At 48.3% G+C, this 19,002-nt stretch overlaps 1 protein-coding gene across 1 annotated transcript in view; it reads right to left on the reverse strand.

Annotated features, from left to right (window-relative positions):
• The window catches only part of LOC148537856 (cilia- and flagella-associated protein 337-like), a 116,471-nt gene that overhangs the window by 48,385 nt on the left and 49,084 nt on the right, over positions 1-19,002 (reverse strand). The window contains exons 13-17 of the mRNA XM_088460151.1: positions 15,871-16,114; positions 11,552-11,657; positions 7,461-7,612; positions 5,443-5,545; positions 2,638-2,744 (exon numbers count right to left, since the gene is read on the reverse strand). Of these exons, the coding sequence (XP_088316277.1) occupies positions 2,638-2,744; positions 5,443-5,545; positions 7,461-7,612; positions 11,552-11,657; positions 15,871-16,114 (712 nt within the window). The remainder of the gene's footprint in view (positions 1-2,637; positions 2,745-5,442; positions 5,546-7,460; positions 7,613-11,551; positions 11,658-15,870; positions 16,115-19,002) is intronic.

Below are 19,002 nucleotides of genomic sequence, written 5' to 3' on the forward strand. Positions count from 1 at the left end.
AGGGTTAGTATAACGGTGCAGGAAAGGAGGGTTAGGGGGTAAATAGGACAGGAGAACATTACTTACCGTTTCATTGTCGGAATTTACTGGCATCCCGTCCATCTGTATTTCATACCGATTCCCTCTGAAGGAATAGGCTTAACTAGTGTATTTGGGCTGATTGCACTGGCTGAATGCCCTATACCCACCTCTAGAAATGCAGTTTTAGTAGTGACTTCTAAATGAAGGTACGTTTCAGCGCATGCAGTGTACCGAAGCGCATATTTATATGGTGCAAATTCATTTACTGTAAGCACTAAATCAGACAAGTTGTGTAGTTGCACACCACTAACAGGATTACAGTTCTCAGTCCCCGTGTGCGATTCACTCGCAGGTGTGTCTGAGCATTTAAACAGCTTTATATCGGCGTGCATAAATTAGCTCTTGCGATCTCCTACACAGAGGGTCTGATTCAGAGCCGCTCGCCCACTCACAAGCGCTATGAGTAGGAAGCACTCTGGGGCTTGCGACGGATGAGACCCTACCACAAGGGTCCCGTCGCAAGCCCCGATGGTCCCGACCATCACCGGCTGCCCGCAAAAGCTGTGAGCCAAAGAACATTAATGCATAATATACACACACACCCTCTGCCGAGTGACTTTCAGCTAGCTCATGACACAGACTTATCATGTATTATCTGCAGCATGCAGGACTTGGATTTACAAATAAATATTTAAACCCATGCATTCACTATGAGGTATAATGTCCTGTAATCCCTCGCGGACTAGGCCATTCCTACCTTCTGTCTCAAGTCTGCATCTCCTCAGGCTCATCCGTCATCCGATTTCTGTCTTTGGGGTCTATGTACTAAGCAGTGTTATGAGACAGGGTGAAAAGTGATAAGTCTGTGATAATGTACCAGCCAATCAGCTCCCAACTGTCATTTTTCAAACACAGCCTGTGAGATGACAGTTGGGAGTTGTGCCATCTTACAAGCAAACAATAAATGATGATGATGGGATGACGACTCCATATAAAGATACACAAAATCATATCGGACGGAATGAAGTATGGGCAAAAATGCGGCCAATCCCCGGAGGTTTGCCAGCATTTCTAATATGTACTAAGCTCCGGAATGTGATACATTACGGAGCTTGGACCCGGTGGGTAATGCCATCTTTAGCTGGCGTTGCCCTATAAATGCCCATGGGCTTCCTTCCGCAATTCTTCTGGGAGGTATCCAATCGATCCCTTGAAGTGTCCCCCACAGCAGCGCACGACGTTCTGCACATGCGCAGAGGTCTTTTTGGGTATTACACCCGGAAGTCCCTCTATTGCAAAGGACAGCTCTTATTGGGAGAGCTATTTTTTGCGCATGCTCCATATTTCCAGCAAATGTCTTCAATAAAATGGCACCGTGTCAAATTTTTATCACAGGAAAAATGGCGCTGGCCTTTTTCTGGTAAGCAGTGTGCGTGGCATGGGCCCCCGTGCACACATTATACATATGCCCCTGCAGACACCACAAAGAACTAAAATTCCTAAAAATATTCAGGATTGATAGGAGGATTTATTGAATTTTAGAGCAATAAATACACTCTGGTGAGTCAGAGAAAGATGTTCATTTTTGAACCATAAATGAAACAATATGGAAGAAAAAGTGGACAGCTTGTATCAATGGGCCTGACTCAGGCCCTGATTCAGAGCCGCTCGCTCTGACAGAGCGCTCGCTCTGAATCAGGGCCGGGCTATTTTTTTTTTTGAACAGCCTCCTGGCCACTCGCATAGCTGTGGGTGACCACTCACAGCTATAGCGAGCGGCCAGGAAGATGGTCGCCATGGTCAAGACCATCGCGACCATCTGGCTTGCGACGAGACCCTTGTGGTAGGGTCTCAATGCCGCAAGCCCCAGAGAGATTTCGGCTCTAACACAGCCGAAATCTCTCCCACTGACATCACTCGTGATGTCAGTGGGGCCGGCCCCAGACGGAGGCGTTCACATGGGAACACCTCCATTTGGGCAGCCACTCCCCCGGCCCGCCCACCAAAGGGGGCGTGCTGTCACTCAACATCGACAGCACGCCCCCTTTGTTGCGAGACCCGGAGCGACGGAGTGCCCGTCGCTATCCGGGTCTCGAGCACGCGCACGACAGAGCCGGCTCCGTCGTGTGCATGCGCACTGGCCCACCATCGACCCGGTTGCGAGCGCAAGCGCTTGCCACCAGGTCTGAATCAGGCCCTCAGTATGGATCGCAACTGTGATCGCAATAATGATTACGCATGCAGTCTCACTGCGAAAATATGCTAATGTATCCGATCGCTATGCCATACGCAGCCTTACATAAGGACAGCCTCTTTACCTTACTCACATCTGTAATACTTAGCAAGACTGCAAAACCATCGGTAACATCAAGTACAATCACAGCCTCACGCACACTTGCACAAGGTCTGACCTTACTCAGGAATTGCTAACCTCGTCGTACACAGTGAGTACACAAGCTGCCTATGACATCGCAGTCTGTAATTTATACACGCCCCTGCAACGGCATTCAAACGCACTGTAATGCCTGTGTTTGCCCTATCTGCTTAGTATATTGAGCATGGATTTCTCTAATCTATGAGCCACCATAGTAAATGCCCCCTTCAGTAATGACATACCTTCTTCCAGTAAGATCAAAGGTCATACACGTTATTGCAGCATCTTGGTGCGCCTCGGTTATTTCCAACACCTGCTTCCCAGTCTCAAAATCCCAAACTCTTATTACCTGCAGACACAAAACTCATTATAGAAAAACGTTACTAGCTGTGATTGAAGTAGACTTGTAAATTTAAGTCATTATACTTATGACTACATTTACAGAGCATCTTCTCCTTTTAGTGAATGTCCATTTTAAGACCACTTTAATTTATTCGCTATTGTTTATGTTGTCCTGTAAATTTTACTATAGGTCGCTTTATATGTCCAACTTTTGTCTGTGCTTTTCAGCAATGCCATGGCATCACCCAGTTAGAGTTGTTAATGTTCGTTGCTTTTGGATATGACACAGAGCTGCTCTCACCTATCTGATCATGTCATATCCAAGGAGAACAAAAACATAGAACTGTGGGCCTGATTCAGAGCTGAACGCTCTGACCAGAGCGCTCGCTCTGAATCAGGGCCCTCCTCCATGAAAATGGAGCGTCCTCCTGGACACTCGCATAGCTGTGGGTGACCACCCACAGCTTATACGAGCGTCCATGATGATGGTCGCGATGGTCAATACCATCGCGACCATCGGGCTTGCGACGGAGACCCTGCGGTAGGGTCTTGCTGCCGCAAGCCCTGGAGTGATTTTGGCTCTATCAGAGCCAAAATCACTCCCACTGACATCACTAGTGATGTCAGTGGGGCCGGCTTAAGACGGTAGGCGTTCCCATGGGAACGCCTCCGTCTGGCAGCCACGCCCCCGGCATGCCCACCAAAGGGGGCGTGCTGTCAATCAACATCGACAGCAGCCCCCCTTTGGTGCGAGACCCGGAGCGACGGAGAGCCCGTCGCTATCCGGGTCTCGCGCATGCGCACGACGGAGCTCCCTCTGTCGTGCACATGCGCAGTGGGGCAACATCGACCCGCTTGCAAGCGTCCTGTACTCGCGAGCGGGTCTGAATGACCCCCTGTGGCCCTGACAGAGCGCTCGCTCTGAATCAGGGCCGGGATATTTTTTTTTTTAGAGCAGCCTCGTGGCCGCTCGCATGGCTGTGGGTGACCACCCACAGCTATAGCGAGCTGCCAGGAAGATGGTTGCGATGGTCAAGACCATAGCGACCATCGGCCTTGCGACGAGACCCTTGTGGTAGGGTCTCGTTTCCGCAAGCCCCAGAGAGATTTCGGCTCTAACAGAGCCGAAATCTCTCCCACTGACATCAGTGGGGCCGGCCTCAGACGGAGGCGTTCACATGGGAATGCTTCCGTTTGGGCAGCCACTCCCCCGGCCCGCCCACCAAAGGGGGCTTGCTGTCACTCAACATCGACAGCACGCCCCCTTTGGTACGAGACCCGGAGCGACGGATTGCCCGTCGCTATCCGGGTCTCGCGCATGCGCACGACGGAGCCGGCTCCGTCGTGCGCATGCGCTCTGGGCCACCATCGACCCGGTTGCGAGCGCTCAGCGCTTGCGATCGGGTCTGAATCAGGCCCTGTGTCAGGAAGTAATACAGGACTTGCTGATGAGTATGTGAAAGCAATGTATTTAGTAATGAAGGACGAGATTTACTGAAAAGTCTTAAAAAAAAATTGGAGTTGCAGCCAATAGAAACCAATCAAATCCTAGCCATCATTTATCTAGTACACTCTAGAGAATTGTAGCTATTAGCTGGTTGCTATGGGTAACATATATATACATATATATATATATATATATATATACACACAACATAGTAAATGAAATGGCAAAAAATGTCTTAAGATATTTTGACAGTAACTGAACATCAGCAACGAAATTGGGTTCCTGCAAATACCTTCCCTCCATTAGTTGTGGGTTGCCTTGTCCTGCTGTATATATATTTCCTTGCTATGAAGGAAAACAATCAAATACAGTGGAGCTGATGTAGAGTTGGGTGGAAGGAGCTCATTTGTTTGGCTCAAATTGTGCTTTTGTTTTTACTGCTCATGTGCACAAAATAATGTAGATTATAGATTCCAACGCATCTTGAGCTTACATCAGGTGAAGGAGGGAGAATGTGCGTCATGGTCAAATACAGTAATGGCGTTTTCATGCATCACATACAGACCACAGGGAAGAGCATGTGTTCCTGTCAGGAGGAGTATAACTTCTAGGTGCTTCACCATAATGAAAAATACATAATGATGACGATCTGATTGGCTGCAATCTATTTGCATTATTTATTTGATACTTGCAATTGGTCTACAGCAGGAAAGTTCAATTTAATTTTATAAAGGGGATGACAATGGAGGTATGTATTTAATGGAACTTAAATGTAACATTGATGCTGTATTTGCATCTGTAATTAAATGTATTTTACAAGGTAAATGTGACTTAAGGTGGGTACACACCTGACAGATATATCTGCAGATGATGGTCGTTAATACACACTGAACGGCCATCTGCTTCTGCCCTTGGGTCCCGGCGGCCGGGGGGCAGGATCCGGTGGCTGGTTGGAGGGACGGGGGGGTGTCCCACCCTCCTCCTCGCGGATGCCGCTGTATGTGTATGGGCGGTCTGCAGACCGCCCGTACGCCCCTGCCGATGGTCAGATATGTCTGCAGATATATCTGTCCATCGGCTGTGCAGCACAGCCAATTCGATAATACAATGACGTTCACCGACAGTGTGTACACCCAATATTGTTTGTCCTGCACTACAGAGGGTTCAAGGGAAAACTTTCATCAATATTGTTCACACAGTACATCGTCCCGTGTGTATGCAAATACATTTTAACAGAATACAGTCTTGAGGAACTTACCGATCCTTCTGAGCAGGTTACGACTTGCCTGAAGGTCTTATTGTACTTGCAGCAGAGGATTGGTTCCCTATGAGAAGTATCCAGGTGGGGCTGTGTCACGGGCCTTACAACAAAACACAGTATTTGCGTTATCTCAGGTTACATAGTACTGCTGAGAAACAGCGGCCACACCAGATCACCACATACTCATTACACCTGCTGTATACAGTTTCCTGGGGATCTTCATCATCACTTCATTTACATTATACAGGTAACAGAAGGCTGCTTTGATTCTCTAAACTGAACTAACACATTAGAATAGGCTGCATAATGATGCACCCGGTTACATTGTGGCTGATCGCGCCACAAACGTGCACACGCATCGCGCCATGCAATTCCCTGCACCTGCATACGGTGCGTTATTCTATGGCGTGCACTGCAATCGCACCATGCTTTCCTATGGAGGCGCGGTCGCATACGCAGCGTTCATATCCACCCGCAGGCACATGTCTCGTGCTGTGCGTGCGCCACGCCAGCCGCACCAGTGGCGAGGACATAGCAGGGCATAATTGTGCTTGCCTACTCCCCTGGAATGGGCGGGAGGTTCCAGAATCCCGGGTGGTGCACCTGGCCCCTCCAGAAGAGTATTCAAGCCTCTCCTGGTCCATAGCTGCTGCTGGCTGAGTCCAGCCGGCCCGCGCCACCCACTTTCCGAGTGAAGTGGTGGGTCCAGGAGGCCGATGATGTCCCCTGCTATACAATGCTGGTAATCTCTGCAATGTATAGCGGGGGTGGAGACACAGTGACGCGACTGTGCCACCGCCACGCTCCCCACACTTCCTACTTATACTGCGCCATGCCGCCTACTGTGCCAACATGGCATCCCCCTCCCTGAGGGGGCAGCTAGAGATTTGGCAAGTATGATATGTAACGATGGGCCATACCAAGGCAAAGCCTAGAACGTCATAAGCACTAGGCACATTCTCATGGTGAGAGCACAGCCCCATTGTCCCAGTTCTAGATCCTGCAAAGTTGGTATGCAAAAAGGTGATGATCCCCAACAGAATGAGTGTGTTGCATATCTGAAAAACTTGGGGCCCCAAAACCAGATTCTGAGGACCCCACTTGAGATCCTGAATCATAGGTTGCACACTTTTGCCCTAAAATAAAATTTATGCTCCATATGACAATTATCAGAAATTGAGCACATACATTACCAAGCTCTAATTCTGCTTTTAATTTGGATTGTAAAATGTTTTTTTTAGTGATGTAACATTAGAATCTGAACATGTGACCAAACAGCCGCCAGTTTCCCAGATACCAGACCAGTGGTGAGAACACTATTACAATCCTTCTTCCAGCGGCAATAACATAGACCACCGATCTCTTCTGCTATAGGCAAGGGTGTCCGACTTTATGGGGACTGACAGAATGGTCAGGCGGAGATAAACAGCAAGGTGGGGCAAGGAAAGGGAAAGGCATATAATTGGGGAGCATGATACCATTATTAAACAGTTCTGCTTAAGTACCTGTATTAACTATAGAAGTTGTCAGGGCCTTCAGAAACCGACAGCACCTTGGCTGGTCCATCCTCTAGTCTACCCCTATTGATTATTGAAGTTGTCAGGCCCTTCAGAAAGCAGTGGCCACTCAAAACAACTCAGGGATGGAGCCCCCCAACCTCCTTTGCTTCCTACCTTAGAATGTGTGAGGTGGGAGCGACATCTCCTGTACCCTTCAGACTGGGACAGTGGCGCTGGGCAATTATATTAAATTCATATGCTAATCTCCCAGCCCATCACTGACCTGTCGGCACTCATTGTGGGGGTGCTCATTCAGAGCTTTAGGTGCCACCCAACCATAATATTGGATTGTAGAGAGTTAGGATTACTTTCCACCTAGAGTGAAGAAACGGTGACCTTCTTTTGGAAGTTACGCCTTCCTCACCTATGGCAGACGTCCACCCGGCCATAAGGACCCGTTATATACTTCCCATCAATAGTTTTCACAGCAGGTTAAAAATAAGGGTTGTGCCTTACTTTGACTTGATCTGCAGAAGGTTGATGGAATCAGTGACCATACAAAGCGTTTTGAGGTAAGGGACATACTGGCAAGCGTGCAGTTCTCCTCTGATCCTGCTGATTTTTGACCAGGTGCTAAATAAACAGGTGTGAGTTTGTATGTCCCAAATCTGAAACAAATGAGAGATATTAAAATGTTATTTTGTTCACACAGTACCTATGGGAGACTGTACAAATTGTTTTTTTAATGCTGCAGAAGACCTAGATATTGTAATATTCCCCTCCATTGTGATATAACTTACTAAGTGGTAGAGTCCTTATATTTATGATCACCTCTCTTGGGGGCATATTTATTAAAGTGTTTTTGAAAACTGCAGTTTTCGGAGTATTTCTGCATTAATGAAATATCCCAAGAACGTACTAGTTGGTATGGAGATATCTGTATCTGCTGGGGTCCCTCTAATTCCAATAGATCTTTATTAGTTGTCGAAGCTGAATTAGTGGCTGAGACGGAATCAGCGTAAAAATTAGCGTGCGCAACGACATCTTGCGAATGGCAGCTAGACTCCATTTTAGAAACAAGAATCTGCAAGACGCCATTTTGCGACCAGCGCCATTTTGAGTTACAACTCAAGTACAGATGGCAATGTTTTTGATAATCTACCAAGGGCAACTGGAAGAACAGCCTACTGAGAAAAAGTAAATAGAATAGACAATGCACCAGAATACTGTGAGTGTTTTACATACAAATTGGGAATCCCTGTATGTAGACAAGTATAGTTGTGGCAATTGTAATATAACCCAGGCATTGATCTACACAATTGAATTTGTCTGAATCCTAAACAGGTTTTAGTCTCACTACCAAACAGAATGGCCCCGGCTTCAGAGCTGGGGGTAACACATTTGCAATTGCCGTGTGAAACTGTGAGTGAGGAATGAGATGTGTGTGTGTGTATGCATGTATGTGTATATATATATGTATGTACATGTATATATATATGTATATGTTAAGTCCATCATAGATGGAATCTCATGCATAAACACCACACTGAGCTGCTAACATGATTCTCAGTAGCGAATGCACAATATCCTGCATGCGAACGCTGTTTATTAGCTGCATGCGTGCACATCTGCCTCAAATCAGATAAACCTAACTAGTGTCTTTTCCCATATCCCTAATACTTACATAATGCACACTTACACAAAAGGTTCCATAGCTATAAAGTAAAAGATTCAAGTTTTATTCATTTATTACAAATGCTGTGAAATAAAGGCTATTTTGGTATCTAAGGTTTAATACATGATAAGTAAGCCGTGTTTGATATTATACTGATCCGCACTTTGGGCCTGATTCAGAGCCGGACGCTCTGACCAGAGCGCTCGCTCTGAATCAGGGCCCTCCTCCATTAAAATGGAGCGTCCTCCTGGACGCTCGTATAGCTGTGGGTGACCACCCACAGCATATACGAGCGTCCAAAAAGATGGTCGCGATGGTCTTGACCATCGCGACCATCGGACTTGCAAGGGAAACCCTGCGTTCGGGTTTCCCAGCCACAAGCCCTGGAGTGATGTCAGTGGGGGCGGCTTCAGACGGTAGGCGTTCCCATGAGAACACCTCCGTCTGGCAGGCACGCCCCCGGCACGCCCCCTTTGGTGCGAGACCCGGAGCGATGGGAAGCCCGTCGCTCGCCGGGTCTCGCGCATGCGCACGACGGAGCTCCCTCCGTCGTGCGCATGCGCAGTGGGGAACATCGACCCACTTGCAAGCGTACTGCCGCTCGCGAGTGGGTCTGAATGACCCCCTTTATCCACAGCTTCCCGGTATCAATGGTGTGAAGATCGGAACATGCGTTCGCAACTTATGGACCGTAAAGACATAAAGAACCAAAATGTATTTTTGTGCATGCAGGGGAAATAGAGGAGGCAACAAGCTGTTAGAGGCTGTTCTGTGTCCATTTGAACCAACCTGTTAAATGCTCTGTAACAGATGCGTCCCCCTTGGGAACAAATGGCATCAGCAACAAGCCTTTCTATTGTGTTGTCTATTTCTGGGGGGGTATAAATATGTGTGCTCTGACCCTGTGTTTCTAGTCTTCTTGCTGATTGCTGATTGACGGAGGTTATCTTGCTGATGCCGGGATCTGGTCCAGAGCGCCTACGTATGCATAACTGTACTTGGGTCTGTATAATTTCTTTGCGCTAAATTGTACTTAGATCATAGCGTGTAACTGACTGTACTTTTACTTGAATAATACTTTGTGCTTTGGAACCACAGGTTCAAGGTCTGGAGTCTTTATTTAATGTATGACTGCGTACGCAAATTGCGTCAACCTTAGAGGTTTATAGGCAGGATATTAGAAGGTATAGGCAGGAGTGTATAGAGGTTAGAATCCAGAATCCTTATAGTACATAAACCCGATGGTTCTGAGATCTCGCTCGCAGATCCCCCAAGGCGCAGAATAACTGACATGCTGCGTCGTTTGAGGGTGGAGCGGGGGCATGCCTGGGCTGTGTTCTCGGACACGGGGACGTATCGCCCCCCATTCTTCAGGAGTGCCAATACCATGGTCTGAGTCAGTGGACACAGATTTCCTGGTCTCACAAGCTGCCAGACAGACTGGTCGGTGCTGCCGTCGTGATCCCTTGGAGAGCCTACGGACGCAATTGCTGTCAGGAGATGTCTGCTGCCCATAAACGGCTCCTGCAGCATTTAAATAATTCCTTCATGGTATTCCACAGCCGCGCCTGCTTCCTTGTGGCTGTGCAGTACCGTCCACATCTGAATCAGGCCCACTGTAAGAATCTGTAATTTCAAAATCTTCCACCAGAGGGAACATGGGATCTTTTGAATACTAAGCGCAAGGAAACTACTAAACCTACCACAGATCCTAATATTTATTTCTGTGTTAGATTGAACTATTGTCAAATAAATATAATATTAATGTACGGCTTATGTAATGGTTCATGAATCTTATACATGTATTCCATTTGGTTCAATGTGTATGTCTTTCGCCCCATGTGTTTAGTAAATATAATGAAATAGTGGTGCCTACCCCTAACCTCCCCCCCAAGTGCCTAACCCTAACCCCCCCTGTAAGTGCCTACACCTAACCTCCCCTTCCCCGCAGCCTAAACCTAAGTCTCCCGGGGGTTGCCTAACCCTAACCTCCCCCCGGGGGTGCCTAACCCACCCTTCCCCTAGCCTAACCCTCCCGTTGGGGTGCCTAACCCTAAGCCCCCCCTTGAGCCCCTTACCTAACCCTCCAACCCCTCACGGCTGTCCGTGCCCGGCTTCCCTTTGATCGGGATGCCGGGCGTCAGGCTCCCGGCAAAGATAAAATGACAGGCGTCGGGATTTCGACGCCTGTCATTAGACCCTTGCCGGGATTAGACAGTCAGGATGCCGACGGTCGGCTTTAGACCGTCATCATCCTGACTGCATACCACCTATATTACCCACACTGTTGCCCACTGGCAGCAATCCCACAGTCTCTCTTCTTGTCTCAGCTCTGTCCTTCTCCCACTACATTGTATGAAGGGCCCTCCCTTCCTTTAATTTTCACATTTGCATTTATTTTATCTACAGCATTTTTGCAATATCTTTATACGCTGCCCTCAATGCCCATATCGTTTTACTGTTGCCTTATTGCTGTACATAAGCAATGTCCCGGGACATCATTCTTTTGTTGTGAATGAAGGACAAGTCGCCAAGACCAACTTTCTACAAATATTCTGTAAAATACGGGAGAATAAGTCCATACTTTGTCAGCATATTTACATGAATGAATGCATGAGCCATGTGGCTTGCTTTGATGCAACTAGAGCTGTCATCAGCATTAGAATCTACCAGGACAGCGCCATCCAGCGGCTCTTAGAAGAAATAGTAATTACGTGACTTTACAAAAAAAAAACTTTTGAACAAAGCATTCTGTTGATACGGGGATGTGCCCATTTCTATTAACATGAAGGAATTTTTTATATATTTTCTCTATAGGTAATAGTAGGCACAACAATCCCTCTTGAATGTTTTTAGAAAAAAATATATGTGGCAAATTGCTAGTTCCGTCTTGTCCATTTTGGTGCAGCGGAAAGTACATAGATTATTTTACCTTTGCGGTATTGTCTGTGGCAACGGAAAATATTATATTATCTTCGGATGATATCTCAAGGGAGAATATAGGTGCTGTATGTCCTCGGAGTATGCCGGTTGCTCGTCTAGAAACAAAAAGAACAATTGTCATTTACATAAAGTATAAACTACACTAATTACAGGCAATAACTAGCTTTGTTAGTCATCTGGAGTTTAATACTAATAAATACAAATTATAAATGACCTTCCATGCAGAATTCAGTGTATCCTCCGGGATTGGGAGGTGCTACCATCATATTTACAGTTCTAATGCAGATACTGTAAAAGTGCTTGAAATAATATTTGTCCCGTGTCGGCATTCTGCGCTCGACATTATGCTGTTGACATTTTGACTGTGGACAGCATAAATGTCGATCATGTAACTACCTCCCGTGTCCTCCAGGGTCTCAGATGGTGGTAACCACCCCCCTACTCTCTACAAGCAGGTTCCATGCACATGCCCTTTGTCTGTAACATTCCCATTCGCCTGAACGGGAAGTGGGTGGTGGGGAGCGTGGAAGAGGAGTAAGGGGTATATTTACTAAGGTGAGAGTTTTTAGAAGTGGAGATGTTGCCTATAGCAACCAATCAGATTCTACTTAACATTTAACTAGCACCTTCTAGAATCTAGAAGATAATAGCTAGAATCTGATTGGTTGCTATGGGCAGCATCTCCACTTCTAAAAACTCTTACTTTAGTAAATTTACCCCTTACTCCTGTACATTTCCCCTCTGCATTGGAGCATATATCACTAGTTCACTACAAATCATCACTGTCTACTTGCGCCTGCTGTATAGCAGGTAGAAAAGATATGCTTCCAAATGGTAATATATACATGTAACTGGTGGGCTGTGTGAACAGCACTTACAGAATTTTGCCTACACCCCTCCCCTTGCCGTTCCACCTCTCCGGTATGAGGATTTCATACGTCTATATGAAAGCATTTGTTTTCTGCGCTAGCACAGTGCGAATTGGCACAAAGCAAACCACAGCAATCTGTAACCTCTGCATAATCCCCTTTTATTGGCTTTATAACTGCATGCTGGACGTAGCTGGGACGCCTATTATCATAAACTTCTATGGCAAATGCATTCCTCATGCACAATAATAAAGTGCACTGCGAGCACTAGTGTGACCTTTTCTTTAGTGAGGTTAAGTGCAACAATGACCTCTATGATATCAGGCGTTCCTGCTGCACTTACCATGGGGTGAGCAAGGATTCAGGAATCAGAGGTAAAACCTTTGTTTCCGCTGAGTGTGGGACATAACATAGATTACAGTTAGTGGCAAATTTTACCTAGAGGTGCAGGGCTGCAGCCCCCACCAGTAAAATCTGTCACCAGATGTGAGCCAGTTCCCGTCCGTGACTGCACTGGCTACACTGTGACTGGCAGAGGCTTCCCATTGGTCGCGCCACCTGCAAGTCACACACAGGACAGGCAGCCCCAGGGGGAGGTGATCTCTCCCGCTGGGACTGCCAGTCTGCGCTGCTATTAGCAGAGGGCCTGATTCATTACGGATCGGAACTGCGATTGCAATAGCGATTACGTACGCAGTCACGCTGCGATAGTATGCTAATCCACTACGATCACTATGCAGGCGCAGCACAACTTCACCTTACACACATCCGTAATGTTTAGCAAGACTGCAAAACCATCGGTACCATCGCAGCTTCACGCACACTTCCACAAGCTCTGACTTATTCAGGAATTGCTAACCTCGTCGCACAGAGTGAAAGCCCAAGCTGCGTATGGCATCGCAGTGGATAATTTATGCACGCCCATGCAACGGCGTACAAACGCACTGGGACGCGTGCGTTTTCACCGACCACCACCCCCCCGTCACCACCCCCAATGGCACTTCCTGTCATTCACTCTGCGATGGGTCTGCGTAGTGACTGCAGTGGCTGGTTTGCACACACGCACAGCGATGCATAAGCATGCGCAGAACGCAACAATAGGCCGATTGTGTGCGTAATCGCAGTTGCGATTGGTAACGAATCAAGCGCAGAGAGCGTGCTTCCAGTGGGAAGCCGCTCCTCTGCCTCTCAGGCAGCCCTACCCGGCTTCTAGGGGCTGCAGCCGATGCAATCCCTACAAGCTGATGTTATGCATAGAGCCCCACCACTCGTGTGCATGCACCGGTCCCGGCGCCTGTTAGATCCATTGCGCAGGAGCTGGGACCCAGCCGGCCAGGACTGAGTCACTCCCCTTTCCTTCTCGGCAGAGGCAGACCCCCTCATACAAGAGGGTAGGAGCCGTCGCTGCTTACAGCTCATTACAAGTGTCTGCAATAGTCAAAAGACAGGTATTCCCAAACTCGGTCCTCAAAGTACCTAACAGTACAGGTTTTAAGGATATCCATGCTCAAGCACAGGTGACTTAAATAGTATATCAATTAATTTGATTTAACCATATGGACCCAAGCCTGGATATCCTTGAAACCTGGACTGTTAGAATGAACAGTGGGCCTGATTCAGACCCGCTCGCGAGCGCTCGCAAGCGGGTCGATGTTGCCCAAGTGCGCATGCGCACAACGGAGGCTGCTCCGTCATGCGCATGAGCGAGACCCGAATAACGACGGCCAAGCTATCGTTATGGGTCTCGCACCGAAGGGGGCGTGCTGTCGATGGTGATTGACAGCACACCCCCTTTGGTGGGCGTGCCGGGAGCGTGGATGCCCAGACGGAGGCGTTCCCATGGGAACGCCTACCGTCTGTGGCCGGCCCCACTGACATCACTAGTGATGTCAGTGGGAGTGCTTTTGGCTCTGATAGAGCCAAAATCACTCCAGGGCTTGCGGCAGCGAGACCCTACCGCAAGGGTCTCGTCGCAAGCCTGATGGTCGCGATGGTCTTGACCATCGCGACCATCATTTTGGCCGCTCGCTATAGCTGTGGGTGGTCACCCACAGCTATGTGAGCGGCCAGGAGGCCGCTCCAAAAAGGAGGAGGGACGGCCCTGATTCAGAGCGAGCGCTCTGTCAGAGCGTCCGGCTCTGAATCAGGGCCAGTGTGCCTGATTCAGCTTCGGACGGCAGCGTTTCAATTCTGTCTGTGCAGATATGGTAATGCACAGGAGGCATCACGCCTGCTGCTGCATTACTTATCTGAGCTGCGTTGTCCAACGCAGAATCAGATAATCTGCAGAACATCGGCCGGCTAAGGTGACCCATGGAGTCACGAAGCCGGCTGCCGCAGATAAGAGGAAGCCAGGAAACTAGCGTGTACTGCTGAATGAGAAATACACATGGAATGAATGGTTTGGCTGTATATTGTATCTATAAAATCGTAGACACAGCAGTTATACCTTATATACTTGTCTCTCAGCTTTAGGGGACATAATAAAAAAAACCTTGTATAATACAATGAGCAACCGAGAGTTTGGCTTTAAAATTACACAATAAGCACCAGTAACTCCTAATAAATCTAGTCATTAGGCTTTACATTGTACTCTAGCCACCAGAGAATGGATTCTGCAGTGTACACTTATCTCCAGAGAATGAGCTGAGTCACTCTGCCAGTATACTACGTGGAGTCATTTCAGCTATGAGTTAAGATCTTGTACTACGTTCAATAAGCGTCAGCACCATTGGGTATAATGTGCTAATGATAATGGTGGTACTGGTGAAGATGATTGGCATTCACGGAGTTGGGATACCATCTTTCCAGTGATATACGGAGAAATGGGCGTATGCTATAAACACTGTGGCACTGTGTCAGACCATGGCATCATCTTTAAGAAGATATCACTTGAAAGATTGCGCCACCTAAAAACTACATCAGAGGGGACCCACATGCCAATCCCCCACATGCCAACACAAGCAATGCATGATCTGGGTGCAGGCTGTGTGGTACGGGAGCCTCCTTGGACCCAGGGGACAGTGTGCACCACATGCCATGCACAAATTATACATACGCCTATGAGGGTTGAGTAAGAGATGCCAGCGGTCGGGATGCCGACAGTCAGAATCCCTAACCCTAATACTTACCGGCAGCGGTCGGATTTCTGGCGCCGGTATTCCGACTGCTGTTGGTATTCCGGCACCGGTATTCTAAGTGCCGGCATCCCGACCGCCGGGATGGTAACTACATCCTACCTATAAGTAGCCTGAATTTTACTAGCTGTAACGTCGATGCCAAAACAACTTACCCTGCCACTGCTTACCCAATTACTTGTTAAAGATTAAGTGGACCCTTCTGCAGACAATTATGTGGATATAATTGTATTACCAATAGGGTGGATAAGAAAGTCAAAAATAAAATATGTCCTGATAGATTATAAATAAGGTAATCTTACCCAGGTATATAAATATTCCACATCCGCACTAAGCGATCCATTCCACCCGTCACAACAAGACTGTTCCTCTTGCAGAAGGCAAACGTTTTCACCCCTTTATGCACCTGGAATACAGTGTGGTCTCCGCTCGCTCTCTTTTGCGGTGGCCCATTTGTAACCTTTCCTCGTCGTCCGTTCAAATCCTTGGTGTGGTTTTTCATGTTCCTCATCTGCTGCTCTACATTTGTTTTTCCAACAGTGCAACCTTAATAACAACAGATGGGAAATCACTCACATGCACGTGTTTCTGCATGGAATATAACATTACCATAAATAATTGGGACACCAAGACAGTGATTTTAATAAATGTAGGTTGAAAACAGGGGATTTTTGGTTACTTACCGTTGAATCCTTTTCTCTGAATCAGGCTGGGGGACACTGGACCATGGGGTTGTAGATGGGACTGCTAGAGCTGGCACTTAAACTAAATTAAACCTACTGTATAGCTTTAATCCTCCCCTCTGCAACCCCATCGTGCCAGTACAACTTCAACAAAAGTGCCCGGTAAGAAGAAGCAGTAATCCAGTGAAATTGTTATAACTTATAACAACAAAAAAATAGAACCGCAGGGGCCAACCGGTCAAAAAACACAACTGAGGGAGGTAACGCAGTGTCCCCCTGTCTGATTCAGAGAAAAAGATTCAACGGTAAATAACTAAACATCCCCTTTTTTCCTTCATCAAGGCTGGGGGACAATGGACATGCGACGTAGAAAAGCCACCCCTAAGGGGAGGGAACACTCAGGCTGCCTGTACGCCCAAAGTGGGCATCGCTGGAGGCAAAAACATGAAACCTGTCAAACCAAGCGAACGTGTGGACAGAGGACCAGGTAGCTTCTTGGCAGACTCGTTCAGCCGTGGCTCCATGGCGCGATGGCCAGGAGGTTGCCACTGTGTTGAATGAGTCTACACTTTGTCAGGTGCCGGTCTCCCCGCATCTGAATTGGCCCAAAATATGACCGATCCATCGTGCAATCGTGCAATGGTCTGCTTCGTAACCGGCCAGCCATGTTTCTGAGCGTAGTTCAGAACCAAAAAGGAATCCGAATGACAAACGGAAGAAGTCCTGCCGCAGGGCCTGGACGACATCCAACAGAGCAAGATCGTTCCGGTCCTGGGACATTGCTGAAGGAGGAAACACGGGTAAGACAATTTCCTGGTTCAGGTGGAAAACCGAAACCATGGAATCCAAAGGCTCAAAGGGAGCGTGCTTAAGAGCTGAGAGGACTAAGTTAAGATCCCATGGAGCCACCAGCGGCTGAAACGGAGGTTGAACCCGCAACACCCCCTGCAAAGGCGAACCGGTCTCCAAACCTCTCCGAAGAAAGGCTAAAAACCGAGGAAGGTGAAACCTGGATGTGTGATCTTCTAGACTCTGTGGTAGTTGCGCAATGAAACTGTTTTTTGGGAACACAGCATAGTACAGACAACGGAAGGGGAAATCCGCTTAGCCTTCAAGAGCCTGGCCTCAAAATCCAGGCTGTTAAATCCAGTCGAGGAAGGTTCTTGTGCTGAAGCGAACCCTACAGAAGCAGATCTGGTCGCAGCGGAAGCTGCCAGCCGGGACCTACCGCCGGTTTGAGGATGGCGCCGTACACAACAGTCCGTAGCCACGAGGATCACCGGTACCTGCTGCTCTTTGATCAACTGGAGTACCTGAGGTAACATTGGGAATTGGGGGGAAGAAGTATACCAGACGAAAAGTCCATGTAACAGTCATAGAATAAACTGCTAAGGTCAGTGGATCCCTGGACCTCGCACTAAATCGGGGAACCCTGTAGTCGTGATGAGACGCCATCAGGTCCACCTCCGGAAGACCCCACTTCTGAACCAACTGCTAGAAGACCTCTGGATAAAAAGACCACACCCACGGAAGGAAGGTGGTTCTGCTGAGGAAGTCTTCCTCCCAAATTTCCAGGCCCGGAATGAACACCGATGAGAGTGCTGGAACAAAGAACAAAGACGCCACAGATGTGGTGTTGTCCGACTGAATCCTCACCGGCCAGCCAGGACGGACTGGGCCCCCAAGAGAGCCAGATAGCGTGAAGCTCTAGCACATTGATCGGTAGTGCAGCCTCAGATAGTGACCAAAGACCCTGAAGATGGAGACTTGATGCCACCGCGCCCCAACCAATGATATTGGCGTCCGTGACCCAAGGTGGAGTGACCAAGGATCGCCCTAGGATAAGATGATTGGAAACCAGCCACCAAAGGAGGGATTGACGAGTGCTGTCCGATAAAGCCAGAAGCTGAGGTGAGAGGCCCCGACCAATTTTGGAGATTTTCCCACTGGAATTCCCGCAAGTGGAAGCGGGCATACTGGAGACCATCATATCCAACAGCTTCATGCACAGCTAGATGGACGGGTGAGGCACCAACAGTACTGTCGTGACCAAATCCTGGAGGGTCTAGGCTTTGGACTCGGGCAGAAGCACTCACTGGAGGGAGGTGTCGCAGATCACCCCCAGGAACAGGAGGTGCTGGCAAAGTGTCAGGTGAGACTTCTCCAAGTTCAGGATCAAGCCGTGATCCTGAAGCACCTGTACCGTGCAGTCCAGATGGGCATGCAACTGGGAAGCCGAATCTGCTTTCACGAGTATATCGTCCAAATAGGGAGCAACCGTTATCCCAACCTTGTGCAGCAGGCTTGGGTTAGAATCCCTGTTTCTGTTCCAACGCCGTAACTGGAACAATAACCCCTTCAGAAAGCAAAGAGCTGATTGCCTGGTCCAAGGCCACACTCTTCTCTGCATCCCGGGGAAGAGAAGTTGCAAAAAAGACTCAAGGGCAGCCTCATCAAGTCGATGACATAACCTCGGCAAACGATGCCCTGCACCCAGGCATCGGCCGTTGACTCTACCCACTGGTCCTGTAACTGTTGTAGGCGTCCGCCACCCCCCGACCGGACTAGGTGGACAGAGACCCCATCAGGCACTAGGCTTCTCTGGAGCCTTGGCTCCCGAGCGCCTGTAGGTACCCGAAAATCTGCCCCGAGAAGCTGAGCTCCTGCTGGGGAAAAAGTGGACTGGGGCAGACTGACCTCTAGTAAACGCTCCCCCTCGAAAAGAGGAGCGAAAAGCACAAAACTGCGGTC

This window comes from Taudactylus pleione, unplaced genomic scaffold, assembly GCF_031769625.1.
Source record: "Taudactylus pleione unplaced genomic scaffold, aTauple2 ptg000043l, whole genome shotgun sequence".
Lineage (NCBI taxonomy): Eukaryota > Metazoa > Chordata > Amphibia > Anura > Myobatrachidae > Taudactylus > Taudactylus pleione.